Source organism: Convolutriloba macropyga, chromosome 6 (genome assembly GCF_964194025.1).
Source record: "Convolutriloba macropyga chromosome 6, txConMacr16.3, whole genome shotgun sequence".
Classification (NCBI taxonomy): domain Eukaryota; kingdom Metazoa; phylum Xenacoelomorpha; order Acoela; family Convolutidae; genus Convolutriloba; species Convolutriloba macropyga.
Window position 1 is genome coordinate 59,532,630 of NC_134473.1, and position 17,868 is coordinate 59,550,497.

The 17,868-nt window shown below is 38.0% G+C and overlaps 2 protein-coding genes across 2 annotated transcripts in view; one reads left to right on the top strand and one right to left on the bottom strand.

Moving 5' to 3' along the window:
* LOC142341809 (TPR repeat-containing protein DDB_G0287407-like) overlaps positions 1-14,704 on the bottom strand; it is a 36,430-nt gene extending 21,726 nt beyond the window's left edge. The window contains exons 1-4 of the mRNA XM_075393050.1: positions 12,638-14,704; positions 11,672-11,909; positions 10,667-11,108; positions 4,507-4,700 (exon numbers count right to left, since the gene is read on the bottom strand). Coding sequence (XP_075249165.1) covers positions 4,507-4,700; positions 10,667-11,108; positions 11,672-11,909; positions 12,638-14,435 — 2,672 coding nt within the window. The 5' untranslated portion in view covers positions 14,436-14,704. The remainder of the gene's footprint in view (positions 1-4,506; positions 4,701-10,666; positions 11,109-11,671; positions 11,910-12,637) is intronic.
* The window catches only part of LOC142341811 (phosphorylase b kinase gamma catalytic chain, skeletal muscle/heart isoform-like), a 236,509-nt gene that overhangs the window by 101,021 nt on the left and 117,620 nt on the right, over positions 1-17,868 (top strand). The window lies entirely within an intron of this gene.

The window sequence follows — 17,868 nt, forward strand, 5'->3', positions numbered from 1 at the left end:
AAGCAACTTCTAGTCAACTCCAGCCTAATAAGACCACAACAATGTCATCTGTTACTGATGTTAAGGGGCTCCTTCAGGTGACTGAATTAAAGTTGGTCAATTCGTCCGGTTTAGATACCAAGGCTTTAGTTTTGTGTGATACCGCCTGCAGTAACTCTTGGGTGGCCGGTAGTCTCGCAGATAGACTCGGTTTGCACGGTAAAGCACTAAAGCTAACTGTCAAGGGTATTAATACCGAAGAAGTAGTTGATACTAGGGTTGTTGATGTCACCGTGAAACCAAGAGAACAACAAGATTTCGAACCATTCACCGTCAATCCTTTCGTTAAGGAGAGTCTGAACGTCGGCTCAGATATAATTAATGTACAGGCCCTGCAAGAGACTTACCCACACTTAGCAGTCCTTGATCCCGTGACATATTCCTATAAAGACATTGAGATGATACTCGGACAAGATGTCTATCATGCCATCCGCCCGTTAGAATACTTCTCTGCCGATGAGAAGCGTTCACCCGTTGCCGTACGCTTACCCATAGGTTGGGTCTTAAGCGGTCCGTTACCATCAAGTTCTTGTTTAACCTCAACGTGCTTTAAAGTGAATATCGAACATGACAATGAGTTAGCAAGTCAAGTAAAGTCATGGTACGACATTGAATCATTCGGGGCAAACAAGCAGGTCGATTCCAGATCTGCAGCAGACGCAAGGGCTCACGAGATCCTTGAGAGTACCACCATACACAATGGCCTGAGATACGATGTCGGAATGCTGTGGGCAGCAGACAACACCAAGCTCCCAAATAATTACTTCTCATCCCTTGTGCAACTAAAATCTCTCGAAAAACGTTTGGCTAAGGATGAAGACCTCAGAGAGAAGTATACTAGTACTATCAAGGAAGACCTAAATAAGGGGTATGTATTTGAGGTTCCGGACGCTCACAAGGTTGAGAGCCGGTCTGATAAAGAGTGGTACCTACCCCACCATCCGGTTTTATACCCGAACAAACCGGGTAAGGTGCGTAGGGTGCTCAATGGAGCAGCAAAATTTCATGGCGCCTCACTGAATAAATCTTTGCTCACTGGCCCTGACCTGCTCCAAAACTTTATTTACGTACTTCTTCGCTTCCGACAACATCCATATGCCGTCTCTGCCGACATCGAGGGAATGTTTCTACAGGTTGGTGTATTACCATCAGATCAACCATCACTTCGCTTTCTGTGGCGGGAGGACCCCACAAATAACGTTGTAGTGTATCAATATACGCGCCATATATTCGGGGCTAAAGACTCGCCCACATGCGCCAACTATGCATTACAACGCACTGCGAGAGACAATGCCAAGTTTTACCCCGAAGCTGCAAAAGCCGTCCTTGAAAACTTCTACATGGACGATTACCTTGACTCAGTGGAGTCTCCTGAGAAAGCCATCAATAGATCGAAGGAATTGGTACATCTTCTCCATCTCGGTGGGTTCAAGCTTACAAAGTTTGTAAGCAATGTGCAAAATCTGGCTGATCGCATTGATGGTTCGCCTCAATCTACTGAGCCCAAGGTTATTGTTTCATGTCAGGAGGATTCATCGCATGTGCTAGGGTTAAAGTGGGATCACACTAATGACACTTTAGTTGTGAGTCGGGGTACAAGCTGCGCTATCACCAAGTCCCTCGCGCAACGCTTGGTCCTAAGTCTTGTCTCGAAAGTCTTTGACCCCATTGGTCTTGTCGCACCGTTTACCGTCGGGGCGCGACTGCTCTTAAAAGACATCTGGCGTGTCACAGGACAACAATGGGATGACGAGCTCCCACAGGACATGGTTCAAAGATTTTTGGTCTGGAGTGCTGACTTACCAAAGCTTGAAAACATCAAAATTCCTCGAAGTTACTTTAGTGGACCCTTTCATAATACAGAGTTGCATATTTTCGGTGACAGTTCCCAGGATATTTTTAGTGCCGTCGCATTTCTTCGAGCCCGAGTAACAACCCCTACGGGCAAGATAAAAACAGAGCTTGCGTTTGTTTTGGGGAAAGCGCGCGTGGCGCCAATGAAAGTAATGACTGTCCCTAAACTCGAATTGCAAGCAGCTCTACTTGCCGCTCGGCTGAAGAACGAAATTATTCAGGCACTTACTGTAACTGTTAACCAAGTATTCATGTGGACAGACAGCACGACCGTTCTTCAGTGGATAAACTCTAATGAAAAGCAACCAATCTTTGTAGCAAACCGCGTTTGTGAAATTTTGGAGTATACCAGCGTTGACCAATCGAACCACGTCGCAACTAAGGATAATCCAGCAGACGCTGGCACGCGTGGATTGTCCGCTGAGGTTTTGCAACTAAGCAGTTGGGTCAATGGTCCACATTTCTTATCTAACACAAGTTTCCCTTTCGTACCGAACAAAGACGTCATTAATAACATCAAACTTGGCGTCAACCAAGCAGTCATCATAGAAGGCACTGTATCTTTGACTACATCTGTCAAAAAACAGACAACTCCCGTTCCTTCATTGTTTCCGTTTGATAAGTTTAGTTCTTATCAAAAGTACTGGCGCATTGCCGCATACGTTCTCCGGCTTTTGCCGAAACATGCCGGCTACCGTAACCCCGATGGTAGCATTACTGACCCTACTGAGCTTGACGAAGCCGAGCGTCATCTACAGTACTTGGTGCAAGGAGAGTCTTTTGAAGCCGAAAGAAAAGATCTTCTTGACAATAAATCCGTTAAACGGAGTAGCCGAATTGCTCCACATTCACCGTTTATTAGTCCAAATGGGCTAATCCGTTCCTGGGGCCGCATCAAGCGGTTAGTTGAAGTTGGGTTTAACGTAAAATACCCAATCATCTTAGACGCACGTCATCCGTTTGTAAAACTGTTTCTTGAACACACGCACGTAAAGCATTTTCATCAAGGCGTTGAATACCTAAGATCAATTGTGCAGGAACAATATACAGTACTGAAACTAAGATCATCCTTGCGTTCCATCAAAGCACACTGCCTGAGATGCCGAGAATTCCAAGCTGTAACTATGCAACCAATCATGTCTGACTTACCTAAGGAGAGACTTGCTTACTAGTCTCCTCCCTTCACGAACACTGGCGTTGACTACTTTGGGCCATTCTATGTTACTGTCCGCCGAACTACTGAGAAAAGGTGGGGCTTCCTCTTCACCTGTCTCACTACGCGCGCTGTCCATGTCGAGATAGTTACATCCATGGACACCAGTTCTTGTGTCATGGGATTTGAGCGGTTTGTGTCACGTAGGGGTACACCTGCCATGATTTGGTCGGACAATGGCACTAACTTTATTGGGGCGGAGAAAGAACTCCGAGAAAGTATTGAAAAGTGGAACGTTGTCAACATTGCAGCTGAGCTCGCTCACAAAGGTATAAAGTGGAGGTTCAATCCACCCAGTGCACCACATCAAGGTGGTATCTGGGAGAGATTGGTACGCAGCTTCAAACGCTTGTTGTACACTATTCTTGGCACGCGTCGCCTCACGGATGAGGTACTGCATACTACCTTTTGTCTCGTGGAGAATGCTCTCAATTCGCGTCCTTTAACACCCGTAAGCGCCGATCCGTGCGATTTGAACGCTTTAACGCCCAACCACTTTCTTTTAGGAGAATACTCTACCGGTATTCCGTCTGTTAACGGCAATAATGAGCTTGACCACCGTAAACGCTACGCCCGTGCGCAGTCGTACGCTAATGCGATCTGGTCCCGTTGGATCAGGGAGTACGTACCGACACTGAACCGACGCTCTAAGTGGCAGACGCCTGCCGAGCAACACCTTAAGACCGGTGACTTGGTTTGGATAGTTGAAGAAACCAACCCTAGGGGTTACTACCCAACCGCTCGGGTTGTGGAACTCCGTTACGGCTCCGATAGCGTCGCGCGCTCCGCCGTTTTACGTACGTCGACTGGTTCACTTGTCCGCCCGCTTGTAAAACTTGTACCAGTTTTCCCAACATCTTCTTCCGGGCCGGAGGATGTTACAAAGTAAATAAAACAACGAATTTTAGCCAATCAGATTCGAGTATTTCTAAACTTTAAAATAAGATTTAAATACGTTCTAATATACGTAGAAAGTTCCGAAAAAGTTCATTTAACCTAATTTTAAGTAAATATAACCACTATAAGTATCGATTAAGCTGGTTTTCGGCTTAATATTTTTAGGTTTTCTAGACAATTGCCGATTGAATACGAACTGATTTGACGTCAATAACATCAGACAAAAAACCAGTAAAAGAGCATCGAAAAAACCTTGCCGTCTAAGCTTTCACTTGTTGCTATGATCATCGCTAATGCTATGTACGTTGTCTACTTACGTTGCTTTCAGAACACGTCGCTTTATATATGAAAAAAGATAATTGAAGCCTTATCGGTAGACTGTTTTGACCTATTTACAGCTACAATATTTTTCTTTCAGAAAAATTTCTACCATCAGAGTAACTGTATTTTGAACAAGATTGTGCCCCCCCCTTTGAAAAAGCCGCAACTTCTACTGGATCTACCTAAGTGATATGGAGAGTCGGTTGAAGAATTCAGACAGGTAGATCTCTTCTTTGATTGCTGTCTCGGTATCCCCTTTCACTCTGAACTTGTGCAGCACTGCTCTCTGGATCACAACGGCAATCTTCAGCAGATCAACTCCGATTCCTGGCATCCCGATTCCCTCGTCAAGGAAATCGTAGAAGTTCGACAGCACCTAGTGGAATGGAAGCATAGGTTACGTGACTCTGCTTAAGTCACTAACAACTTCTGGCGTCTATCGAGAACCAAGTCAACTTCTGTCTATGTCTATGTATATATCTGTCATATATTCTGGCAACTTCTGAAATTTTTGTCATTTTGAAACTTACGCGTGGATCAAAAATTTCCTCTATTAATTTTCTTGTTTTTCCTCTTAATTTTATTTACGTTGACCAAGTTTTGCGAGGAGAGGAAAGGATCGATTCTGCGCCTTGCGGAAAAAAGTACTTTTCTAAAATTCACCACTAAACTAAACACCAGTCGAGCAGATTTTATTTATCAGATTTTAGGTTGTTCAAATTGAACAGCATCGGGGAAGCAGGATACCACGGCAACTTATCCTAATTAGGCGTCAAGCCTATCATCCGAAACTTAGCAATAGCATCCAGTTACAAGCATCAAGATACATAAAGAGATAGATAGAGGGAAAAAAGATAGAGAGATATAGAGATAGAGGAAAAGATACAGATAGATATAAAGATATATAGATATATCTATCAATATATCTATATCTATATCTATTTATATATATATTTATATATATATATATATATATATATATATATATATATTATATATATATATATATATATATATATATATATATATATATATATGACTAAGATAAATATATATATATATATATATATATATATATATATATATATATAGATATTTAGATAGATTTACCAAGAGTTTTTTATATAATATTAACAAAATCTATAACTTTTGTCTAATGTTTCTATACCTACATCTTTTAACAATTTTTCTACATCCATACCTTTATTTTTAAGTCTAGATATTAAAAAATAGTATTTACAATTGCGATTATCTTGTTCATTTATGGAATTAAAATCTTCATCTAAAGTAAAAGTTTTGACTAAAGATTTATATATAGAACCAACTCTTAAACTACTAACAGCCCCTCTAGGTAAATCTACATCAAGATGTTGTTTCTCTATATGAGCTCCTATTCCACTAATTCTTAAAACAGAGGTGCAACGGGGGCAATTGACATTAGTGGCAATACACACTTTTTTAATATATATTTACCCATATCAAAGTTATCTATTGATTTACGAACCTCAAAACTATTACAAACTGTGGTTTCCTTAAAACTCCGCTTCATTATTTATTTTATTAATATTAATTCATAAAATAAACAAAATAACTTTACTAAAGTTAAGCTGGTGTTTTTATAGCAGTTAGTAACAATATAGTATAACTAGTTTTATCTTGGGTTCAAGTGGCCAGAATTGGTGAGAGGGAAACAATTTATGAACTGCCCAAAACTGTGCCCGTAAAATGTATATATAGTGGTGAATATATCCAATGCTATAATAGTGGATAAAATGTGGGTTACTGATTAGTCATAAGATTTGGATCATCCGTGTGGTATGCGCTAGCATCAAAAGAATGGTTGGAATCTTGTGGCTGGTCAGTACACACGTTCTATCCACTACTTACAACGATTACAGTTACTCCATTCGTTGAAAATGTATATCGCATCCCAGTGCGCAACCCCAGTGATGTGTGTGTGTGTGTGTGTGTGCGAAAAATAGACAAATACTTAAAAATTTTATATTCTGCCGTGGACCATTTCTTGAGAGCATGAAAAATGACGAGAGAATAAAAATGTGCTAGATAAAAATGATGCAGGCAGGAAGATCTAAAAACTGGAATGGTCCGAGAACCAAACAAAAGACAATTTTTATTTTTTTTGCGCTTGAAAAGCAGCATTTGATGAGAAGACATACAGTTTGTACGCGGGTGTCAGAGTTTATAGCCTGATTGACATATCCCTGGTATCGTGCAAAAGAGGGAAAATTTTCAAACTAAAGTTTGCGGAAATTGTGCCAATGCCAATTAAAACACTCAAAAACGCCTTTTCAAAATTTATTGGACATTATAATGTAATCAAAGTGTTAATTGCTAGGCTACAATGGAAAAATCATGTTGACCAAATTTTGCGAGTAGAGGAAATGATCGATTCTGTGCCTTGCGAACAGCTGACGTTTCTAAAATTCACCGGTAAACTATAAAGACCAGTCGAGCAGAATTTATTTATCAGATTTTAAGTCCTTCAAATTGAACAGCATCTGGGAAGCAGGAAACCACAGCAATCGTTCCTAATTAGGCTTCAAGAAACTTAGCAATAGCATCCAGTTACAAGCAAAAAATCACTGCTTAGCGGGACTGGAAAACAAATTGAGATTTTGCTGCTTGACATTGAATGGCGTTAAGAGGCAATTGATTAAAAAAAGCTCTGCGATTCGAGTTCTCTCTAAAGGATCAAATTAAAAGATGAGGATGGCGAATCTCAGGCCGTAGTTAATGCCTAGCCTTCGACTAATGATTAACAAATTTGGGCTCAAACGTTTTTCAAGCATGTCGGGTAAAGCGTTATCCTCACACAAAATCTCTCAGCACAGTTTGAGGTCTGGAAAATCTTATCAGAGCCCAGCCCAGATTCTGGATAGTCCGATCAAAGCTTAGTTTAGAGTCTGAACAATTTCTTAGTATGGATTGTTTGTACTATGTGAACAGAAACTATTCCAGAGCCTGGAACATCTGCTCAAGAGGTGCATCGGTGGATTAAAGGGGGTACTGACCAGCCACAAGATTCAGACCATTCTCATGATGCTAACGCATACCACACGAATGGTCCAAATTTTATGGCTAATCAGTACCCCCCTTTTATCCACTACGACAATTTAGTTTTATTTATCAAAAAACTTTGAGCTAAATAAAGACAATTGTGATATAATACTTTAGGTATATTTTAGTACGCTCTCCGGAATAGGGAGATACTTATGGTATACTTAATATATACTTAAAACTTAGAGAAAAAGAGAGAGATAGAGAAAAAAGATAGAGAGAGAGAGAGAGATAGAGATAGAGAAAAAGATAGATATAGATATAAAGATATATGGATATATCTATTATTGTATCTTTGTTTTTATCTATTATTATAAATATATATATATATATATATATATATATATATATGTATATATATATATATATATATGAATAAGTTACATAGATATATAGAAAGATATATAGATAGACATACCAAGAGTTTTTCATAAATTTTTAACAAAATCTATAATTTTTTCTAATTTTTCCATACATATGTTTTTTTAACAATTTTTCTATATCCATACCATTATTTTCAAGTCTAGAAAGTAAAATATAATATTTACACAAGCAATTATCCTGTTTATTTATGGTATTAAAGTCTCCAGCAAAATTAGGAGCTTTGACTAAAAATTTATATATAGAACCAGCTCTTAAGCAAGAGACCCTCTAGGTAAATCTACATTAAGATGTTGCTTCTTTATATGAGCTCCTGTTCCTCTAATTCTAAGAACAGAGGTGCAATAAGGGCAATTGATTTTAGTGGCTTTAGACACTCTACAAATATATGTACCCTTACCAAAGTTATCTAATGATTTACTAACCCTACACATAACAAAATCTGGTTTTTCTAAAGCACTGCTTCATTATTTTTTTTATTTATTTTAATTTAAAAAATAAGCAAAATAACTTTACTAGAGTTAAGCTGGTGTTTTTATAGAAGTTGGTAACATTTTAATAAAATTAGTTTTATCTTGGGTTCAAGCGAACAGATTCGGGGGAAACTATTTATAAACTGCGAAAAATTGTGCCCCTAATGTGTATATGGGGGTGGATATTACCAATATTATAGTAGTGGATAAAAAGTGGGGTACTGATTGGCCATAGGATTTAGACCATTCATATGGTATTCTTTAATATCATACGAATTGTCCAAATCTTGTGGCTAGTCAGTACCCCCATTTTATCAACTACTTACAACGATTACTGTTACTCCATTGAAAAAAATGTATATCGGACCCCAGTTCGCAACTCAAGTGGTGTGTGTTTGTGTGTGTGAAAAATACCCAAAAATTTAAAAATATATATTCTACTTGGGGTCATTTCCTGAGAGCATGAAAAATGACGGGAGAAAAAAAAATTGCTAAGTATTTAAAATGAATCCGGCAGCGAGATTTTTTTCTCATTTGGTCGGATAATAAGAGATTTTAAAGCTGGGGTCCCAGTCCCTAACATTAGTCAATTCTTATTCCTTGTTGCGCTTGAAAAGCAGCGTCTGATGAGCAGACATACAGTTTGTACACAGGTGTCGGAGTTTTCAGCCTCATTGACATATCTTTGGTATCCTGCAAAGGGAGGCAAGATTTTTCCACTTAAAGTTTGTGGAAATTAAGGCAATGCCAATAAAAACACTCAAAAACGCCACTTCAAAATCGATTGGACATTATAATGTAATCATTTCGTTTTCATCATTAAGAGTTTTTCCTCATTTAGCCCAAATCATCCTACAGCATTTTCATCGCCTAATGTTTCGGAAGTATTTATATAAGTTATTGAATACATTATCAGCAGGTTCTCTATAAATTATCCCGTTACTTTGCCGGAATCTTTCCTTGGCAGCACCGATGTCTGTAAGAATGAGAAAAACTTTGAAAAAATATTCATTTCACCTACGCTTAGTTTTTCAAATCTTTTGCTTTTACATCAATTTTTAGGGAAACTTGACAACACGATAGCTTCGAGAGCACTTTGAAGTACCATTTTTGAGCATTTAAATGATTATTTGCAATTACAGAAACTTAAAGTCGAAAATTTTTGACTAACGGATGCAAAAATTCGGTTAGTCCTATCATGTTCATATCAATAAAGTAAGATTTTCAAAGAATAGCGGTAGATAGCGATGCTAGCAGTTATTTAAATTATCGTGAAATTCTATTTGAACCGGTCCTTGGCTTAATAATTATCACCCTTGTAGTCTTGTTGATGTATTTTATAAATGAATGTCATCATTGACCGGGTCAAGAAAAAATTGGAAAACTATGTCAGACAAGCGTTGAAAAGATAGTTTTTTCACCGCAAATTTCGCACATAATTTTGCGGTGAAATGCGGTAAATGCGTTGAAATTAGTTAAGTTCACCGCTAGAGTAAGCGATGATTCTACAAAAATTCACAACAATCCACTGCTAAAATATGTAATTTCACCACACTTACAAGGATTCGAACCTCTCCTTTCCTTCATGTCACTCACTCTTTCTTCCACTGCGCCATCTCTCACTAAATTCTAGTATTTTTGGTTTGAATATAAATCAAATTCACTCTACTTTCCGTAAAACATGCGCGGTAAATTTTTGTAAGATTTTTGATTTTTAGCGGTGAAATAAAATATTTTAGTGGTGAAATGTAATTTTTTGTAAATTCACTGCTTACTCTAGTGGTGAAATTACATAAATTCACCGCCCTGAAAAAAATGTCAAAAAGATTCAAGATTAAGGGGTAGTTTTATTAGCAGGGTAAATCTAACAATTCCTCCCTTACTCACCTTTAATTTCACCGCATTCTTTGCTGATCTCACACAATTTTAACACATTTTTCTAAGCAGTGATTTTATGTAAGGTTGCCACTAAGTTGAGCGATGAATTTATGTAATTTCACCGCATTCACCGCTTAGCTTACATAATTTTGACACTTTTTTCGAAGCGGTGAATTTATATAATTTCATCGCTAAATTCAGCGGTGAAAATATCTAAATTCACCGCTACCAGGCGATAAAGGTTTTTTTTACCGCATTCACCGCCTGATATATGTAATTGCACCGCATTCGCCGCTTATCTTACATAATTTGGACACTTTTTTTAAGCGGTAAGTTTATGTAATTTCACCGCTAAATTCAGCGTTGAAAATATGTAAATTCACCGCTACCAGGCTTTAAAGGTTTTTTTCACCGCATTCACCACCTGATTATATGTAATTTCACCGCATTCACCGCTTATCTTTAAAAAAGTTTCCGCATTCACTGCTTATCTTACATAATTTTGCATGTCTGATAGAATTTTTGACCTAACCACGGCAACCATGTCAATTCTTCCTTCGTTTGGCCTTTGCATAGTTCCATATCGGCCACTGCATTCCAAAACTATGTCTTTTTCCACATTCCTTGTGAACTGTTTGACCAGTTCCGCAAAATCATCATCACCAGCTGCACTTTTGAGGTATTTGGCATAAGTAAACATCTCCATTGAGGTAGCTGTGTGCTCACTGCTGTTGCTTTTGGATAGACCACGTGACACAGTGTGGAAAAAGTTCACGTCTAACAGGCAATCTCTCAGTTTTTCAAACATTCCAGCGGCTGATAAAGCTGCTGGAAGCTCTTGGACGATTCGGTCGGGTACTTTGACGTTTGATTTTTGGAACGGGTTGGCCCGTCGATGTTGCTGGAATTTGTCCCAGAAGTAATTGGCCAGTTTTGTTCGAGACTTGATGATTTGCTCTTCGGAGTTGAGATACCTGAGAAAAATTGGAAACGATCAATTATCAAAAGAAGTTATCTGAAAAGCCAACCATGAGTCATAAAGGAGCTAAATTTGGTTGAAAAAAGTTTCAGCCGAGCTGACAAGTAATCAAGATACAAAGATTTAGCAGTCAATTGAGTGCATATGAAGTCAAAAAAATCGCTCAATTTGCAGAAATTTTTAAAATTGGTTATTTCAATAGTTTGTTTGGTTTTTTTACATCTTTATTCCACAATTCAACCAGTTCAATTTTCTTCTGCGCTTTTGGTTTGTGAGTTGAAAATTTACCGGTGCGTGAAAAAATTTTACTGGTTCTTATTAAATTGAACTTTATTTGGCAAACGACTAAAAACTCATATAGTCCTATGCCTGTTAAAATTTTCACAGGGTATTGGTTAAGCAATACATTGTCTACTAAGTGCGCATAATTTGGCAACTTTTTTGGAAACTATGTCAGATTTTGCGCGAAAATTGGCTGTGTTATTTTTAATTCCCTTAAAGTAGAACAAAAAAATTTCATAATAGATGGCAAAAAATATGGCTGAAGTCTGTCGGTACCTTCTTTGCACTGCTTCTTTCAACTGAGTATAGTATATGCTGTACACTTGAGACCCATTATCGAGCAGAGTGGGTCTGACAGTCGAGAAGAAAGTAGCCCAAAGTCTCGATTCCCAACCCACCATTTCCATCACCTCCGTCTCCATCAATCCTTGGGTCGCCAGGGTCAACAGACACAGTGCCTCTCCAGCCGAACCCGTCTGGTACCTAACCCCGGCACTCGGAGCCCTCTCGTCGTCTGTACCCGTGTTGAAGATTTTTTTGTATGAATTGATTATAATTTGCGCTTATAAATTTAAATATTGTGGTTTTGGCGAACCAAAGGTTATGGGGATTTTGCGAACATAACGCTAGTGAAAAGTTTACTACCTTACACCGATTTCAACAGATTAACAACGACACGAGAAACGTCGAAAGCACACAGTGAAAAAATGTCATGTCTCCAATCCTATCTTTAGTGCTGTTCCAACGATTAGCTTGCATCATTCTTGCATAAGACTGTTAACTTTCAAGACCATGAAAGAAGCCAGATATCATGCGAGACTCGTTATAGAGTCTTGCAAGATGACCGTCCCAAAGAAACAATCTTGCGAGACATTTATGGCTATTTGGCTGTAGACGAGGGATTCAAAGTGCATATTTCTACAGAAAAAGGTGGCAAACACAATAAAAAAGAATAAGAAAATAATGCAAAAACGATCAGCAGAAAAGTTCAAACATTGCGGTTCAGCACCCTTAATTAATAATGCGCTAACTTGTTGAATTTGGCGACCGGGGGAAGACGTTTTATAATTACCAAAAAGTATAATTGTTCTTTATATCCCTCACTGCAGGGTCCATTTTTACATGTATTGAGATAAGTTTTGTGGAAAGGAGAAAATGTTTCACTATATTTGGTAGAGGACCAGGCTCTTAATGAAGGTCTTTTTTGTTTGTATTTGTGCTCTTTTTTTTAAACACGGTTACCATCTTTTGTGCTGCCTCCCACTCCCACTCCTTCATAACCCATTACGATTTCAACCTTGTCCAAAAAGAGTACAAATATTTCGCTCACAGACGCACAGTTGCATAGATCCTTCACTTCCGTTTCCAGAGACGAAAACTGAGCGTGAGAAAATAACTGATCTAACAGGACCTTCAGAAACAGGAAATTGCAAATTTGTTCACATTGTATAATTGCCTGCAGGCAAAATTCGTTCAGACTTTTACCTCTGACTTTCAAAGCGGAATCAACGGCTTCCATCGCTTCGTGCGTTTTGAACTTTTCCAGGGTCAAAATTTTAATTAATTCACCTTCCTCGATAGCGGGTAAATGGAAGGCGTCGTTAGATTTTGTCGATACAATTTGCTTCAGTGGCAGCCTCTTTGGCAGGAACCCCAAGGGGATGTCAGTTGTTTTCTGGGAATCAATCCGATCAATTCCATCAAGAAAGAAATGGACTGATTTTTGTTGGGATTCTTTTAAATACAAACAAGCGGAAGTGATTCGTTCAAGCAGGTCTCCGATCTTTGATATCCGCAACGCGTTCTCACTTTGCAATTTACTAGAATCGGATTCCTTCTGATTATCTCCGCTGTGTTTACAATGTTCTAAAGATGCAGCTAGGAACTGCAGACACGCCAACGAAGAGTTGGCACCGGGATACGCGCTCATGCTGTAATAAATATCTATGCTGTTTCCCGAGTTAGATCTCGGTGATTTATGGTTCAACTCCTCCTTTTGGTGCAGGTGGTTTATCACTAGAGCACTTTTTCCACAACCTTCCTCTCCTTTTAGAATCAAACGCCAGTTGTCCTCGTTGTCCAGAAGTTCCCCAAGGAACTGTTGTTCCTCGACTCTTCCTAGAAACTCGGATCCCAGCGTATGTTGCGTTGCCATAAATGCCGCTTGTCCTTCGACCCAAGTGTCAAACTTAGACTGTGTTTGCTCCTGTTCAATGTCGAGGAAAAACATATTTAACATGTTCATCGTTTCTTCAAACATGAGCCTTGCGCCCTCTTGGGGCGTTTTATAATGCTGCACTGTGCAATAATCTGGTTGGCGTTCTTTTCTTTCCTCTTCGTTTTTTTCTGATGTTTTGTTTACTTGTTCTTTATGTCTCTCAACTTGATCTTTCAAATTTTTCAAAAGCAAGCTTGCATTTGGTCCGTCAATTTCAGCAGTGTAAATTTGAGCTTCTTTCGGATCCCCGGCTTGTTCCAATTTTCGAAACATTTCAGCATCGTAATCAGCATCCCGGAACAAAAATGCAGCCGGTCTCTGGCGTATCTCAGGAGCAGCAAACGTTGATGATAGCCCCGGATCGCCCTCAGGTTCTTCAGAATTTGACTCCGATGCAGCATTCAATGGATGTCTGAGTCGAGCTTCCAGAAATTCCATCTCTGTGACGCTGCGGTCCCTGTATTGTTCCAGCCATGGATATTGGGGAATAGCTTTGTCAATTGCCAGTTGGAGTGATGAGTCTGAGGAGCCATGCCATCCGTACCTGGCTCCAAAAAAGCCCACGAATAGATCGGCCCGGCTCACTTCGTTCAGGCAAATTGAAACTGTGTTCGCAGCCGAGCTACTCTCTTCTGTAATTCCCCAGCGAAAGTCGATTGGAACGAAAGTGAAGCCCCTTTGGGCACAAGCCTGACCAACCCGGGGCCAGTATACACCGGATAACATTTCACGCTCCCTTTCCAGTCCTCGAAATGGTGAGGAGTAAAACACGCGGATTGTGCGCTGTTGCCGTTTACTGGCACCGGAGACTTTACCAGCCATTTTTTGTACTAATTCTCAATATTGACAGAATTCAATATGTTTATAAATTTGGAATAAAAATTGAAAATAAAAATGTGTTTTGAAGCCTAACTCTAATCCTTATTTCAAACCATAAAATTGGAAAAACAAACGCGCGTGCATTTTGATGAATTTTGAAGTAATACTGTAGTAAAAGAAAAATGCACATTCACTATTGATAAACAGGCCATCGTGAATGCTATAAATAAAAAACACAAAATTTGCATGTTTACGTGCACGCATAGCCATCTAAAAACGCACGCATCAAACATATGGTAAGATTTATTATGAAAGACCTGTTAGTTTTTAAGCTCATAAGTTTGACAGATTGATTGATCTCTTACAACAGTTGCTAAAACATTTGATCACAATGTTATTTGTTGTGATAACCGCATCTAACAAAAGACGCTTAAAGACAGCAAGAAACTAATTCCAATGCTGTGTAAATATTAACCAACTGAACTCAAGATAAAAAAAGACAGAACAGAGAAATGTTTTTATGCTGAGGGAATATTCTCAAGGTGCCTCTTCAATGCAAAATTTGATTAAAAATATGCATAGACATCTTTTTGAACTAACCAAAACCTTTTTATGAGAGCATAATCTGATTTGCAAAAAGATATGGAGCCTTTAAAGATGGATTCTGTCTGATAGTCAATTAAGTAAATGGAAAAATTTTGTTTGAGAAATCAAAATTTTTGATAGAAATAAAATAAATAGTTTTGTTCTCTTGTTTCAGTTTATAATCAAAAAGTAATAGCAACGTATGCTGCCAATGATAGAAAATATAACAGTCAAATTTTACGGTGTGATATCTTCTTTAAAAAATTAGTTGATTCGTAAAATATTTTCTGCTCAACTGGGTCGAAATTTGATCAATTTAACTATAATGAGGAAAAACTGCGGCAAATGCACAGAAAACTGTCAAATTCAGCTAGCCCACTCTCGCCTTCATTCTATTCTCATATACGTTTTATTGGAAAGCAGCTTATTTCTTAAATTAAGTCAATCAAAGCCGTTCTGAGAACATTTTCTGTGCATTTGCCGCAATTTTTCCTCATTATAGTTAAATTGATCAAATTTCGACCCAGTTGAGCAAAAAACATTTTACGAATCAACTAATTTTTTAAAGAAGATATCACACCGTAAAATTTGACAGTTATATTTACGGTGCATTTGACGCTGCTCAACTGTCAAATTTTACGGTGTGATATCTTCTTTAAAAAATTAGTTGATTCGTAAAATATTTTCTGCTCAACTGGGTCGAAATTTGATATAACTGTCAAATTTTACGGTGTGATATCTTCTTTAAAAAATTAGTTGATTCGTAAAATATTTTCTGCTCAACTGGGCCGAAATTTGATCAATTTAACTATAATGAGGAAAAATTGCGGCAAACGCACAGAAAATGTTCTCAGAACGGCTTTGATTGACTTAATTTAAGAAATAAGCTGCTTTCCAATAAAACGTATATGAGAATAGAATGAAGGCGAGAGTGGGCTAGCTGAATGCGGTGACGGCGGTAAAATTTTTCTAAAAATACTAAGTGAATTCAGTTGAAATTTATTCTTTTAATCGGTTTTCATCGAATTTCGGGAGTTTTCCCGACTAACTCTCCATCTAAGCACATGTATACATTTTTATTTGTTTACACAAAAACATTTGTATGACTTACACAACCACTAATTTGTGTAAAGAAAACAAATACAAAGAAAAGCACGTAGCCGTTTTCAGTCTGAAAATGATCAACGCTAAATAGAATAAACTTGGTATTTTAGGATTAAATTAATAATTTTTGTCTCCTCTTGCTTCTCAGATTGACTAAAGTAACTTATGTTTCTCTACACTTTAGCGTCAACAAATACGAGAAGATGCAAAATGCTATGATTTTTTATACATCAAATTTATATGTTTTTACATCTAATGATATCATTATCGAGCAATTATTTTGAGTTCCACTTTTGAAAATATTTGTAGTGTTTCTTATAAAAAATAATCTGTTTTGTACTATGGGAATTAGTGATCGCGCACTGTATAAAATGTCCAAAAATTGAGGCACACTATGATTTTGTATTGTAGCAGTGCTACATACGACATAAAGCTCAATCATTTTTAGTGCTATCTGATGCAATCCTACTGTGCTATCGCTGTAGTCTTTGTCGACGTAGTGAATCAACCAATCAGACTATGCCAACTGGCAAAAGTATTAACCATCACTATAAAAAGCAGTGAATTTGTACTAGAAGTACTTTTTTCCTACTTTGCGAGGATACAATCCACTGGCTGGCAATTCAAGCCCAGCAGCAGAGAATTAGTCGCGAATAACAACAAGGTGAGCTGAGCGCGGCCAGTAAATGCTAAGCGAAATAGCTCGAACAGTGAGAGCTAATGCTTAGCTTATTTCCTCACATTAGTAGTACATACAATTAGAAAACCACTGCTGTGTGAGTATTGAAGGAATAAGCAAGAGAAGAGCTGCAGGTAACACTAACCAGATGTTAAAAGGCAGAAAAAATCTATTGTGAGTGCATTTGTTCACAACGTCTTGTCAAAGTCCAATTTTAGACGCATATTTTTAGAATTAATCAAGACTTGATTTGTGTTATACTCGTGCACAATGAGTAAAGTCAATTGAATTGCAAATGGCCTCGCACAAACTGAGATAGGCACTTGCGCCGCGAATGGCAGGTTTAGTTGTTATTTTCAACTAGATACTTTCTAGATTGTGCAACCGCGGTGCGATTGAGTCTTACTGAACTAATCAGCTCAAATGAGAAGCGTTTGCAAGAATTAAATTGAACTGAGCGTTAGCGCTGCAAATTGGAGAATGAAAGTTAATGATGATACAAATTATGAAAGAAAGTTTGATCAGGTTTTAATCATACATAAAGGAAGCAAAGTTTGATTTGTTTACAACGTGAATGAATATATATCCGGTACAGACGGAATGAACAGACTAAACTGCTAAAAATGGGAGGAAGTATATAGCAACTGAACTTAAATGGCATTCGCCCTTCAAAAGGAACTTACAACAATGAATTAATTTAAAATACGGATATGGATACATGAAGGGTATCCATTGCCGTAAGACATTTCCCCCTCTTGGAGAAAAATAAATTACTAATTAAAATCAGAAAATTAATAAATATTCACCGGTTACTAAGTAATAAAATATTAAATAATAGGTAAAATAAAAGTTTATGAAAGTTTGCTTTATCTAAGTTCATTCGCTATCGCTATTTTCAGCATTTTCAGCCTGGAGAACTGTCATCTCCCTCGGTTGGTCTTGCGAATACTCAGCTCCTTCATTTGACTCTCCCACAACTCCAGTATCCTGATAATCAGTGTAGCCTTCTGTGCTACGAACTTTTTCGACAATTGTTTGTGATTTTTGGGACTTCTTTTTCAATGTCCT